General features: G+C 34.2%; 1 protein-coding gene across 1 annotated transcript in view; it reads right to left on the bottom strand.

Annotated features, from left to right (window-relative positions):
• Nucleotides 1–13,644, bottom strand: part of LOC136024967 (uncharacterized) — a 90,083-nt gene that overhangs the window by 41,343 nt on the left and 35,096 nt on the right. Inside the window, exons 6-7 of the mRNA XM_065700572.1 lie at nucleotides 9,145–9,320; nucleotides 2,216–2,360 (exon numbers count right to left, since the gene is read on the bottom strand). Coding sequence (XP_065556644.1) covers nucleotides 2,216–2,360; nucleotides 9,145–9,320 — 321 coding nt within the window. The remainder of the gene's footprint in view (nucleotides 1–2,215; nucleotides 2,361–9,144; nucleotides 9,321–13,644) is intronic.

Here is a 13,644-nt window from a genome sequence, read left to right as displayed (position 1 = left end):
AGAAAAAAAGAGTGGGGGAGGAAGCCTAGTTGCCCTCCGATTTTTTGGTTAATTAAAAAGGCAACTAGAACTTTTAATTTTTTACAAATCATTTTATTAGTAAAAGATTTACGTAACTTATAAATTAGCTTACGTAAAGAACTTTTGTATTCTCATATTTTTTATTACATATATGAGGGGGTTCACCCCCTCGTCAGTACCTCGCTCTTTACACTAAAGCTTAAATGTTGTCCCAATTCATCAAGAATGACCCCTGAATCACAAAAGAAATATTTAATTTCTGAACGTTTTTGAATCAATGCATGTTTTGATTTTGGCTCTTCGCAGAGGAATAATTAAAACAAAATTTGCATTTTTTTTTTGGCTAAATGGCTTTCTCATAATTTTGCTCGAATGATTTTTAGAAAAAAAGAGCAGGGGAGGAAACCTAGTTGCCCTCCGATTTTTTGGTTAATTAAAAAGGCAACTAGAACTTTTAATTTTTTACGAATCTTTTTATTAGTAAAAGATTTACGTAACTTATAAATTAGCTTAAGTAAAGAAATTTTGTATTCTCATATTTTTATTACATATATGAGGGGGTTCAACCCCTCGTCAGTACCTCGCTCTTTACACTAAAGCTTAAATTTTGTCCCAATTCATTAAGAATGACCCCTGAATCACAAAAGCCGTAGAATAAATAGTTGATATTACTAAAAATACTTTAGCGTAAAGAGTGAGGTATTAGGAGGAGGTGAGCCCCTCATATGGGTATTAATTTCTGTTTGTTTTAAGTTTTAATGCTGATCCCTACTTCCAGCTGAAAAAACTTTTTCATATTTATTTTGTCATTGTTTTTTTAAATAATGCTAGTAAATCCTGCGCTCCCTTCATGGAGATTTTCTTCCCCCAAGAAAAATTATCGATGTAAAGTTCCCCCAATATATCCCCCTCTTCTCCCCCCCCCAACCGAAAAAATCCTCCAGAAAACGCCTTTACACTTCCTAATAGCCATTACTATATGTAAGCACTGGTCAAAGTTTATAACTTGTTGCTCCTCCCATGGGGACTGTGGGGGAGTAAGTCGTTCCCAAAGACATAGTTATAAGGTTTTTCGACTAACTGAATAAAATGGCTATCTCAGAATTTTGATCCGTTGACTTTGGTAAAATAATTAGCGTGGGAGGGGGCCTAGGTGCCCTCCAATTTTTTTTGGTCACTTAAAAAGGGCACTAGAACTTTTCATTTCCGTTAGAATGAGCCCTCTTGCAAGATTTTAGGACAACTGGGTCGACACGATCTCCCCTTGGGAATAAAACAAACAAAAAAACAAATAAACACGCATCCGTGATCTGCCTTCTGGCAAAAAATACAAAATTCCACATTTTTGTAGATAGGAGCTTGAAACTTCTACAGTAGGGTTCTCTGATACGCTGAATCTGATGGTGTGATTTTCATTAAGATTCTATAGCTTCTAGGGGGCGTTTCCTCCTATTTTCTAAAACAACACACATTTTGTCAGGCTCGTAACTATTGATGGGTAAGACTAAACTTGATGAAACTTGTATATTTTAAATCAGTATTAAAATGCAATTCTTTTGATGTAAGTATTGGTATCAAAATTCCATTTTTTAGAGTTTCGGTTACTATTGAGCCGGGTCGCTCCTTACTTTCGTTACCACAAACTGTTTGATAAAGTTAACTAGGTTAACTTGAATGTTAAACGTGGAAGTTAACATGGAAGAGGTTAAACTTGAAGCTATTATTAGTTGTATCAAAGATAACCTGTTAATAACCATCCGTATACAATAGGCTATGATACTTCTAATAGGGTTGGGGGGGGAAATCCAAAAGGACATATATATGCTACAGCTTTTCCTGGGGTTCATAGGGAGGTGCTTAGACACAAATTCTATAATGCGCGCTTATTGCGGCGAAAAAATGATTGCATTTTGGAAGGCTTACACTTTTACATAAACTAGAAAGAAGCACTGACAAATATAAAACGCCCTTTATTGATGTTTTAACACTCTCCACCCTCCTCGAATGCAAGTCAAAAAATCTCTTCGGGAAAAAGTGACCCAGAAAAGATTTTTTCTTATTTTTAACTCTATTCGCCATAGCACTGATAAACAGCCTATGATTAGGCGGGGATTTGAAGGTAAGATGGAGGAGGAGTCACGAGTATGCTGGCCTGGACAAAACAAAAACTACGCAGAAAAACATAAAAACTTACGTCCCAGTAAGTTGCTGATGGGATGTAGAATGTTGCTCATTATCATGTGATGGTTGTTGATTCCCCCTTATTAGGGCCCTTTTGACCCTGACTTCCTCTTCAACCTTTTCCTTTTGCTGTTTTGACATTCGACCAAATTTCACGGCTAAAAGTAGAATATAGTATTTTAGTACTTTAAGATCTCAAGAGTTTTGGGAAGTGAGTCTTCTGAAATTTTTTTTTATTCATAACTGTATTCGTATATAGAAATAATCAAACATGGATATACGTGAAAATAATAAATCATATCCAGCTAAAAAATTGTGCTTAAATGCTTGAGGACAGCAGAATATATTTTTGAACACCTCGACTTAAAGGGTCGGATGTTTCAAGTACTGCTTTTCAGAAAATTAAAGACATAGGTCTATTTTCAAAATATTTAGCAACACTTTAGTAATTATTTGTTTGGATGAAATAGATAGATAAATAAATAGATAGATGGATATTTATTGCAACGAAAGCCACATATGGGCCATGATAAAAAACAACAAATAATACAAAATAATACCTCATAACAGGGTATATAATGATAACTATGATAAAGCATCACAAAAACAAAAATAAAAAAAGCACATAATATTATAAAAGTCACATAATTCCACAAAATATCAAACACATGATCAGTATATATTAAATGTTTTAAAGCTACATGGATCATTGTTACAAAAAAAAGAAAAAAGAGAAATTTCAAGCTTAACATATAAAATAACTTTCTATATTTTTTCTTGTCCCACCTATCTTCTACCCAGCAAAAATCTCTCTCTCTCTGCTGAATGGCTACCTCCCCACATTCTTAATATACACTTTAAGCTTACTTTTTAAAATTCTGACTATCCAAACTTTCCGATTTACCTCAATCCCAAAGGTTTCTATCCTCAAATCCTTTAACTCATTAAAATTGCACATAAAGTGCTCTTAGTCCTAATTTTCTTCACACATCAGGTAAAAATACGGGCCCCTCTGTGACCTGAACCTCCCCAAATACTTCCTTCTTTCACCGAAAAGCATAAAATTTCCCCTTATATAGGCAAATAGTTACCAGCTAAATTGTAAAATTAGTTTTACCAGGGACAAATACGATAAACAAGAATAAGGGGCCAGCTATAATCATAATTAAACAAAAAAGAGTTTACACAAAATTTGGTTATTTGTTTCGATTTTTTTGTGTTTAATGATAAATATGCACCATATTTTAGTAAATCTAAATCATAAAATTCAAATGCTTAACGAGCAAAGGGAGGGGAACGATGCTATGTGATTTGGCTAAATCAAAGAGCAGAAATTTGAGAGAAGGAAAAATTTGGTATTTCATGGTCTTGACTTTAAGCTTAAGAACTACAAAGAAGAGCCAAAGAAAGTTGGTGAAACTTAAAACCAAAAGAATTTAACTCATTAAATCTTTATTTTTGGTAAATATAGTGATATATGTGGTAGAAACGAGGAGCCCTTGACGCATATGGCTTCTCCAAAAACAGGTCATTTTTTTCTAGAACAGGAAATCCTTTCGTGTTTTAGAGTCAGACATTTCCCAGCCTATTTCAAAAAACTTGTTTACAAATGAAAGATTTCTTATTAGTTATGTATATATTCCACCAAGAAAGGAAAATATTGACATGACCGTTAATATTATCCCATGAAAAAATATTATTATCTAATAAAAAGTACAATTTTTTAAATTTATTTTTTTTAAATTTGACGAGATTTCAAAAATAAAAATCCTAGAATAGCTAACAAAACTGTTCAATTTGATTAATCTTATTACGACAAACAATCAAAGTTTTAATTGACAATCCAGATTGTTTTTCTTTATATTATGGGATTGTGAAAAGATTGACAAGCTTTACAAGCTAAATATAAGAAAATATTGCTATCGAATATCACAAAAAAAAAACTTGGCGCAATATTTGAATGGTAGATATTCAAATTTTCCGGTGAATATTCGCCATTTTTAGGAAGTTCAGAATTTTTTTCCTAATATTGCCTTATTTTAATTTACCTGATCTTCCACCCTTTCCCATAAGAAAATCAGACCTTTATGAGAAGCTATAATTAAAAATCAAAGACTAAATTAGACATACAAATTAGGATATCTTTTATAACAACAAATCCTGCCTTCTAGAGCAACACAAAATGAACAATTTTTTCTTACATATTCAAGTCCTAAGATCCATCTCTCAACTTTGATTATATTTGTTGCTTAATGAAAATACTAATATTTCAACTTACAGCCAAACTGATCGTTGGGGAGAGCTTTAATGACAATTTCAGCTTTGACCACAGATCGGATGACCCGGAAAAAGATGCACTCAGAAAAAGTCCCGAGAAGTAAGAATAGAATCCCTTGATATTCCTCGAAGTCGTTTTCTGTCTAGACCCAGAGCCCTGGGACAAGGGTGGTGAGTCATGGTATGATATTTGGGGTTTACTTTTCAAAAGGACACGGTATTTAGATGAGCCTTTCAGAGAATGTTGAGGGGAATTTTGAACTAGATCAAAACTCTTTATGTTTAAAGGGGTTATCAAAAGGGTATAGCTCAGGAATGACTGAGTTTAATTAAATTGGAACTTTCAGGGGACGACGAGGGAGACTGCTGCAACTACCACCACTTCTACAGCTACCAATACTACTTTTACTACCACCGCTAAATTACTGCTTGTGTAGCGAGTAAGCCTACTGTGTACATTAAAATACAGATCTTAAAAAATATTTAATGGAAGTTGAACTAAATCAAAACTTGCCAACTTCATAAAAATACCTAATATGGGTGTATTGGCCATAATTATGGAACGGCTTACTGAATCAGGAGGAAACTTCTTTGGTATTGTGAGTTGGATGTTGAACTGGCAGAGAGTCAAAATGTACCTGCTTTTATAGCTATTAATACCGCTACGACTAATGATCCTACTGCTACCACTACTACTATGATTCTAGCACAATCCAGACTTCGCGTGTGAATGTGACAATTTGACAGATTATCGAGGAGGAATTTGAACTAAATCAAAACGTACCATGTGCGTTCAGATTGTCAAAAGGGTAAATCCCAAAAACAGATATGGGAATCAATGTGAAGATGACTTGACAAAAAGGTGATCCGTGCTTGCCAATGTTGATACTACTGCCACGCTATTAATGCTAGTACTACCACTACTGTAACTAAAATTAGATTATTAAGATCAAAAGAGCATCAAAAGGGGTTCAAAAAGCGTACATAAAGCAATGTTTTTGAAACGACTTCCCTTATCAAGGTAAATCGTCCACCGTATGATGAGTGGGATGTTCAACTGACCAAAAGGCAACGTGTACATGCTACTGCTGTTATTGATACAGCTGCCTTTACTCTTACTGCTACTACTACTATTGTAACACTAATATTACTACTATCTCTCCTACTACCACCACACCTATTGTTAGACACCTACTGGTATACACCTACTATTAAGGTATGTCCCAATTGTAATCAAAATTTGTGCTTTACGGAAAAAGTAAGTGAATGTGCATTGTCAGCACCTATGATGATATTTATCACTTAAATTTTTAATAGCTTTCAACTTGCTAAAGTTAAAAAATTCAAAATTTAAAATGCACTTTCTTTTGAGTAAGGAGCAAAACATACCCTGGTCTTGGATAGATATGGGGGCTTTCAGCCTAACTCATGTTAATTTCTGTTGCTTTTGAATTTGATTCGTTTTCTTTTCGTTTTGGATTTCATTTATTTATTGATAGCATTTTATGGTAGTTTTATGCTTGGTAGATTATTCGATTTTAAATCTGCTCATTTTTGGAGGAAAAATTTTTCCTAAAAAAAAACTTTTTTTGAGGATAATAATTTTAAATTAATGTTTATTTAATGCTCATTCTGACCTTACGATTTTTCACTAGTGAATTTCTAAACACTGATGAATTTTTAGTGACAGCCCTGATCAAGTGTTACATAATGCCTTTTTTATCTTCCAGCATTGCAAATAGAAAATGACCCTTCTTTCCTCACTGGAAATAGTGAGAAAAAACTTTATTGGTACCAGAGCCCATTTCTCTCTTTGTTTCTGCTTGAAGAATAAAAGGCTTTTAACGGCACTTATCTGCCCTCTCTTCAAACTGCAAACCTAGAATTTTGCTCATTTTAATACAAAGCCAAATATAAAGTTTGCTCAAATAGAGTGGCTAACTAAAAGAGATAAATATGGTTGCACTGTTTAAAAAAAAAACAATCTACACCATCTAGTGTTTGGCATCACTTGTCATTTTTTAATAGTAAACTGAAATCAAACCCTTTAATTCTAAACTAATTTTGAAAATTAAAATAGTTACATTACATTTGCCTTATTACTAGACTGAAAAAATACCAAGAAACGTCAAACGCTAGATGAAATTAGTTGTTTAGGGGTCACCACCAGAGTTAGTCACTTCCACAGGTCAACCATAGTCTAAAGACTGGCCTAAAGAAATTGAATAAAAAACAATTTTTTTTAGCTGAAAGTGAGGAGCTACATTAAAACTTAAAACGAACAGAAATTATTCTGTATATGAAAGGGGCTGTTCCCTCATCAAAGCCCTGCTCTTTACGCTAATTTTTCTTATTGTTTTAAAAAGTATAGTTGTGAGAAAGGATAAAACTTTAACGTTGTAATAAATTGATGTAACTTACAAATTAACTTACAAATTAATTTACATAACGAAGTTTTATATTTTTATATTTTTATTACGTATATGATGGAACTCAACCCTTCGCCAATACCTCGCTCTTTACGCGAAAGCTTTAATTTTGTTCCAATTCTTTAAGAATGACCCCTGAATCACTAAGGATGTTTAATTAGAATAATTATCTGTTTTAAAAGTTAAAACAAAACCTTCTACGTAAAAGCGAGAAATTGAGAAGAGGAAACCCCCCTCAAATATGTAATATTTTCTGTTCGCATTAAGTTTATTACCACGTATTATGCTGTTGTAGATACAATTAAATGCTTAAGTCTAGCTGAAAAATAACACAAGCAAATTATTGTCTATATTGGCCATTATTAAACAAAATTTGAACTTTAGCGTAAGAAGCGAGGTATTGATGAGGGAACGAATTAAAAATATGCGTAATGTGAGGGGGTTAGCCCCCTCGTTAATGCCTCGGTCTTTATGCTAAAGTTCGAATTTTGTTCCAATTCTTTAAAAATGACCCCTGAATCACAGCGGCCGTTTAATTGAAATAAATAGCTCTTTTCAAATTAATATTGATTATGATTGATGATAATTAATGAGTATTGATTAGGGGACAAACCCCAAATATACGTAATGTCTCCATTCGTTTTAAGTTTTAATGTTGCTCCTTACTTTCAGTTGAAAAAGTTAGTTTTTTATTGAATTTATTATTTTTTTTAGCAATCAGATTAAGCCATAAACAATTAGGTCATCCTCAAAGAAATAATTGTTAGATTTTTCGATTATGCTAAACAAATTGGATATCTCAATATTTTGATCAGGTGACTTTGGGAAAAAATGAGCAAGGAAGGGGACCTATAAGACCTTTAACTTTTTCTGTCACTTAAAAAGGGCACTAAAAAAATTTTTCCTGTTTGAATGAGCCCTCTCGCGATATTCAAGGACCGCTGGGTTGATACAATCATCCTTGGGAAAAAAAATAGACACGCATCCGTGATTTTTCTTCTGGGAAAAAATACAAAATTCCACGTTTTTGCAGATAGGAGCTTGAAACCTGTACAGTAAGGTTATCTGATACGCTGAATCTGATGGTGTGATTTTCATTATGATTCTATGACAGGGAGTATTTTCTCTTTTTTCGAAAATAAGGCACATTTTCTCAGGCTCATAACTTTCTATGGGTAAAACTAAATGTCATGACTTTTACATATTTAAAATCAGCATAAAAATCCAATTCTTTCAATGTATGTATTGGCAATAAGCAATCATTGCTTATGTAGGCATTGGCATTATGGTTTTTAAGAGTTTCTGTTACTATTGAGCCGGGCTGCCCTTTACTTAAAGTCATTACCACAAACTATTTGATTTGTTACGTTCCATCTTTTCCTGTCGTTTCACAAAGAGAAATTAAGAAATTGTTACTTTTAATTAGACTAACTGCTCAGAATTAATGTACCGACGTCGCTTACAAGGTGTTTATTAATGGAAACTTACCATTAAATTTCTATAATAAAATTGTACACACAATTATAATTTTACCTACAGTTTAATTGGAATATTAAAGCAAGTTTTAGCATCTAGTTAAAAAGAAGTTCTAATAAACTCATGAAATGAAATTAAAACTAAACTTATCGTCAAAAATATATTAAATAAAGCCACATTTTTACTTTCCTTGAGCTCCTATAGAAGTACCACAAGCCATGCCAATCATTAAAAAATTTTACCCTTATATAATAACTGGAATTGTAATTTTACTTACAACTTCATTGGAATTTTAGATCAAATCTTAAAGTTAGATTAAAACTCAATTACAGTGAAATAAAAAAAATAATTAAAATTAAATTATATTACTTAGATATATATTAATTACTTGAAAAACAACGTGATTGTACTTACGTGTGACAAGCAAGAAAAGAAAAGGAAACCTGATAGCTGAAATAACGAGGAAAATATCATCAAGTATACAGACAAAAAGCAAAAAGGACAAAAGATGACATTTTGGTAAGAATCTCTGCCAAGCAATCCTCAATTCTAAAAAAGGGAAGAACAAACTAGCCTTTTCATTGATTGACAGATTTGACTTTTGACGATTAACTTAGCTTGCCTACTGATCCGTTTGTCATTAAAAATGCTGTTAGATGTTCTTTATTTAAGCTGAAAAAAATATTTTTGCAAGAAACTATTTCCAAAACATTACCAGGATGTATTTAAATCATATGAGGATATTTTTGAAAGTACTTACCAGGGGTTTTAGAAGGCATAACTGGTATATCAGGCATCACTGCAGATGATGGCATTATCTTATTTTCAAACAAAGTTGTATTGTCCACGCAATCAGCGCTTCCAACTTCACAACTCCCGTAGCTATTGTAAGGGCAGGTTGGATAGGGATTGATATTCCCATCAACATTGCTAAAACTAAATAAGAAATTATTTTAATAAAAAAAATCAAGTTTAAGGTATTTTTCATGGTTTAAAATAGGGACACCAGTTCACAAAACATAGGGAAAAGGAGGGGGTAGAATTTATTTTCAAATGAGACTGGAAAAGAGAGATTTTTTTCGAGATGAGAAAGAAACTACTAGAAGGCAGGTTTTACTCGTGAAAATGAAGTTTTCATTGGCTGCCAATAACGCTTTAGCAAAAAACTAATGGTACCACAGTCCTTTTAAATTAGTTTAAGCTAATGGGAAACCCCTCTAAATAGTAAAATTATGTCATGCCACTACATTCATCCAATTAAAGATGATTACATGCCACCGCAGTGTTTCCACTTTTCTTTTCAAACAATCTGTAAAACTTTGGCAGTTTTCAGTAAGAAATCGATTGATGGCTCTCAGGATTGGGTAGAATTTTTAGTAAGAACATTTTTTATTTTGTGTAATGTTTTTGAAGGTGTTCGAGTGATTTGCAAACAAAGTACCACATTCTAAACGTTCAGAGAGCAGATCTACAGGAGCCAGATGCGATTCCGGAAAGAAAACGATATTTCGTCAATCAATTTTGTCAAACTTGAAAAAGAGAAACAGCTATAAGCTCAAAAAATTTTGAAGTGGGTTTGATTTTGAAAATAAGTGTAATCGTATTTTATCCAGACTTTTAAGCTGTTTAATTAAACAAAGATGTCTAAAAGATCAAAAACAGAAAATTAATCATACATGCGCCAACAAGTTCAAATTGTGCTGTCTCTAGTGCTGGGCGAAATATGGCATTAATATTGATATATCCATACATCGAACCGAACATCGATATCGAATGTCGAGACACAAATATCAACATTGAAAACGATATTTCGAAATGTCTGAATATTTTCGGCTTTTTGTTTGTTCCCCCAGGAATTTCCAAAATCCAAAAGAGAAAAATGTCTCACAAATGGTCAAGAAGGAGAAAATAATGTATTCAATTTTGTGACCAAGCTGTTTAATAGTATCATTTATAGCTGTATCCAAAAGTTGGCATAGCCTGTTCTCAAATTAAACTATATTTAGGGAAGGTGGATTCACAAACGTTGCTGAGGACCCCCGAAATTATATCGTCGGATATAATAATACGATTGCTACATACTATGCATCGGCACTGTTTCTGTTTTCTGTTTCTGTTTCTGTTTTTTCTTGCCTGTTTCTGCCTGTTTCTGTTTCTGTTTTTACAAAAAACAGAACAGAAAACAGAAACAGGCTACCTGTTTTTGTTTGACCTGTTTCTGTTTCTGTTCTGTTTTTTTTCATCTGTTTTTTTCCGTTTCTGTTTTTTTTTATCTGTTTTCTGTTTTTTTTTTCTGTTTTTTTTTTTTCAAATGCCGCGCTATCTAGCGGGCATGATACCGAAACGCATGATACCTACCCGTACCTACCGTACCGAAACGCATATCTAGCGGGCATGATACCATGATACCGTTGATTTTTGAATTTAAACAAAAAGGGAATACTTGTGGGAAAAGTCAAAGTCATGGCCAATTGTAGAAAAAAGCTAAGACAGATTGTCCAATTAAGTGGGCAACCCAGTCAAGGTTAATTTTACCCCTTTGATTGCCGTTGTGACTGTCTCCCATTTATGCTACACCTCTCCGTGCATGTATGTCCCTTGACAATGCCGAAATAGAGTCAACCTGTTGGAGGTTCTCCTTGGGGAACACACGCGGGTTGACTACGGGTTGACTACTTGAAAATTTTCCTCTCATGCATGTCACTCCACAATGCTCAACTAGAGTCAACCGCTCATGCTAATTCACGCCGGGGTAAATCTGAGCGAAAGAGAGAGATAGAGAAAGAGAGAGAAGCTTGAATGCTATACAGTGGACATGGGCTAGATGGGAACCCCATATGACAATGTCTCTACTGTTGGTATATGTGTAGCGGATGGCTATTACCGCTTGAGCAACGGTCTAACCATTGACGGCTTTAAGGATTCGTGCTTTAAGCAGCAAACATGGGCTCAATGAAATCCCATATAAAAGAGGAATATAGCGTTGGTATTTACTTAGAGCAATGGGTTACCGCTAGAACAGCGGTCCAACAAGCCACGGCTTGAAGGCATCCGTACTTTAAGCGGTGAACCTAGGCACCTTGCTATGTGTGTAGCGGAGGGTTATTACCACTTGAGCAATGGTCTAACCATAGAGCGTTATAGAGCGTTGGTATTTGCTTAGAGCAATGGGTTACCGCTATAGCGACGGTCTAAATAGCCTCTAACTTAAGCGGTGGACATAAGCTAGATGGGATGACTCTGTGTCTGTCTGGTATATATTAGCAAGCAGCGGTCTAAGTAGCCTCGGCTTGAAAGCATCCGTGCTTTAAGCGGTGAATATAGTGTTGGTATATGCTTTGAGCAATAGTTTACCGCTAAAGCAACGGTCTAAGAGCAACTAGGGTAAATTGTCAATTATAAATGACATTTAAGCTTGAAAGGAATATAGCGTTGGTATCACCCGATTGGACACATTTTATGACAAATTTCGCCCCCCCTAAAAATACGCTAGTGTGTTGAATTGCACGAAGTTGCTCATCTTTTGTATGTGACTAAAAGGATTTAAGAAGAAGATGTTTTCTTTCCTATTAGAAATAGAAGAAGTAAGAAAAAACAGCTGTTAAAACAGCTGTTTTTTATTTTTAAACAGCTGTTTTCTGTTTTTTCGAAAAACAGAACAGATTACAGAAACAGGTCACCTGTTTTTGTTTGACCTGTTTCTGTTTCTGTTCTGTTTTTTTTCTAACTGTTTTTTCTGTTTCTGTTTTTCTCAAAAACAGAAACAGTGCCGATGCTTACTACATACCTTAATGCACGATTGATGAAAATATATACTACCCATGACAATCTTCCTCAAGTTGAGGGTAAATTAGTAAGGGGAATGGATTTGGCTTTGCTGACTCCTAAAGATGTATCAACAAATGCAAGAGTGGTGACAGTCCCTGTGATTCAGCCACCACAAAGTTAAGCCAGTTTGTGGGGATCACGTGATGAAGTTTCAATGGCCAATGCAAGATGACTTCGCCAGTAGCCGAATCTATCATGGCTCTGCAGGTAATCAATAAGGAGTCCTTAGTTCCAAGCAAAACTAATTCACTCAAGTCGTTGAAGTCGTATGAGCTGGGTCTCAGAAATACGTGGGGAAAGAAAAAATTAGAAAAAAATCAGGTATTCGTAATTTACGACTGGGTGATCGGATCTTACTGAATTTTGATATTTAGAAGGGCCTCGTGTCTCAGAGCTCTTATTTTAAATTGCGACTGGAATTAAGCCTCTGATTTTCCTTTTAAATCAAGCTATTGATTCTCATAATTTTGGCAGAGCTCATGCCATATGAGATCTTGGCTCTTCTGGCCTCGTCATAAGTGTCATATGAGCTCTTAGCTATTGATTTTTATTGGAAAACACCGTTTTTGTGATTTTCTATTTTAAAACAGAAAAAAAACATCCCAAGCACACTCTTTGGGCGCTCTTTGTCACTTTATGATTGCTTTATAAGGTCAAATTTATGAAGAGCAATTAAATATAAAAATTAGGTTATAAACGAGCCCATAAATAACTCTAGTCACTCTCCTTAAAACCCCCTAAGAGTCATAGAACCTTAATAAAAGTCACATCATCAGATTCAGCGTATTCAAAACCCTGCTGTAGAAGTTTAAAGATTTCATGAGCAAAAATGTGGTACTTTTTATTTTTTGCTTGAAAAAAGATCACGGATGCGTGTTTATTCGTCTGTTTTTTGTTTGTTTGTTTTTTCTTTTTTTTTACGCAGGGGTGATTGTATCGACCCAGTTGTCCTAGGATTTGACAAGAGGGCTTATTCAAACGAAAAATAAAGTTCTATTTTTAAGTGATCAAAACAATTGGATGACATCTAAGCCCCCCTCCAACGCTCAGTTTTCCCAAAGTCAAGAGATCAAAATTTTGAGATAGCCATTTTTTTCAGCTTAGTCGAAATAGCTAATAACTCTGTCTTTGAGGACAACTTAATCCCCCACAGTCCCTGGGGGAAGGACTGGAAGTTATCAACCTTGCCAATTGATTACACATAACATTGGTTATTGGTTTTCAGGTAATTGGTTATTATATAGACGTTTTCAGGGGGATTTCTTCTGTTGGGGGGTCTGGGATTTGGCTAAGAGGGAGACTCTTTCCATAGAGGAATGGGGAAAAAGAATTTTCATGAAGGGGCGGTGTATTTCCGAGCATTATTTAAAAAAATCATACATTAAATAAGAAAACAATTTTTTTACAACTAAAAGTAAGGAGCAACATTAAA

This window comes from Artemia franciscana, chromosome 3 (genome assembly GCF_032884065.1).
Source record: "Artemia franciscana chromosome 3, ASM3288406v1, whole genome shotgun sequence".
NCBI lineage: Eukaryota > Metazoa > Arthropoda > Branchiopoda > Anostraca > Artemiidae > Artemia > Artemia franciscana.
Note: the sequence above shows the minus strand (reverse complement) of the source record. Positions and strands in the feature narration are given on the sequence as shown.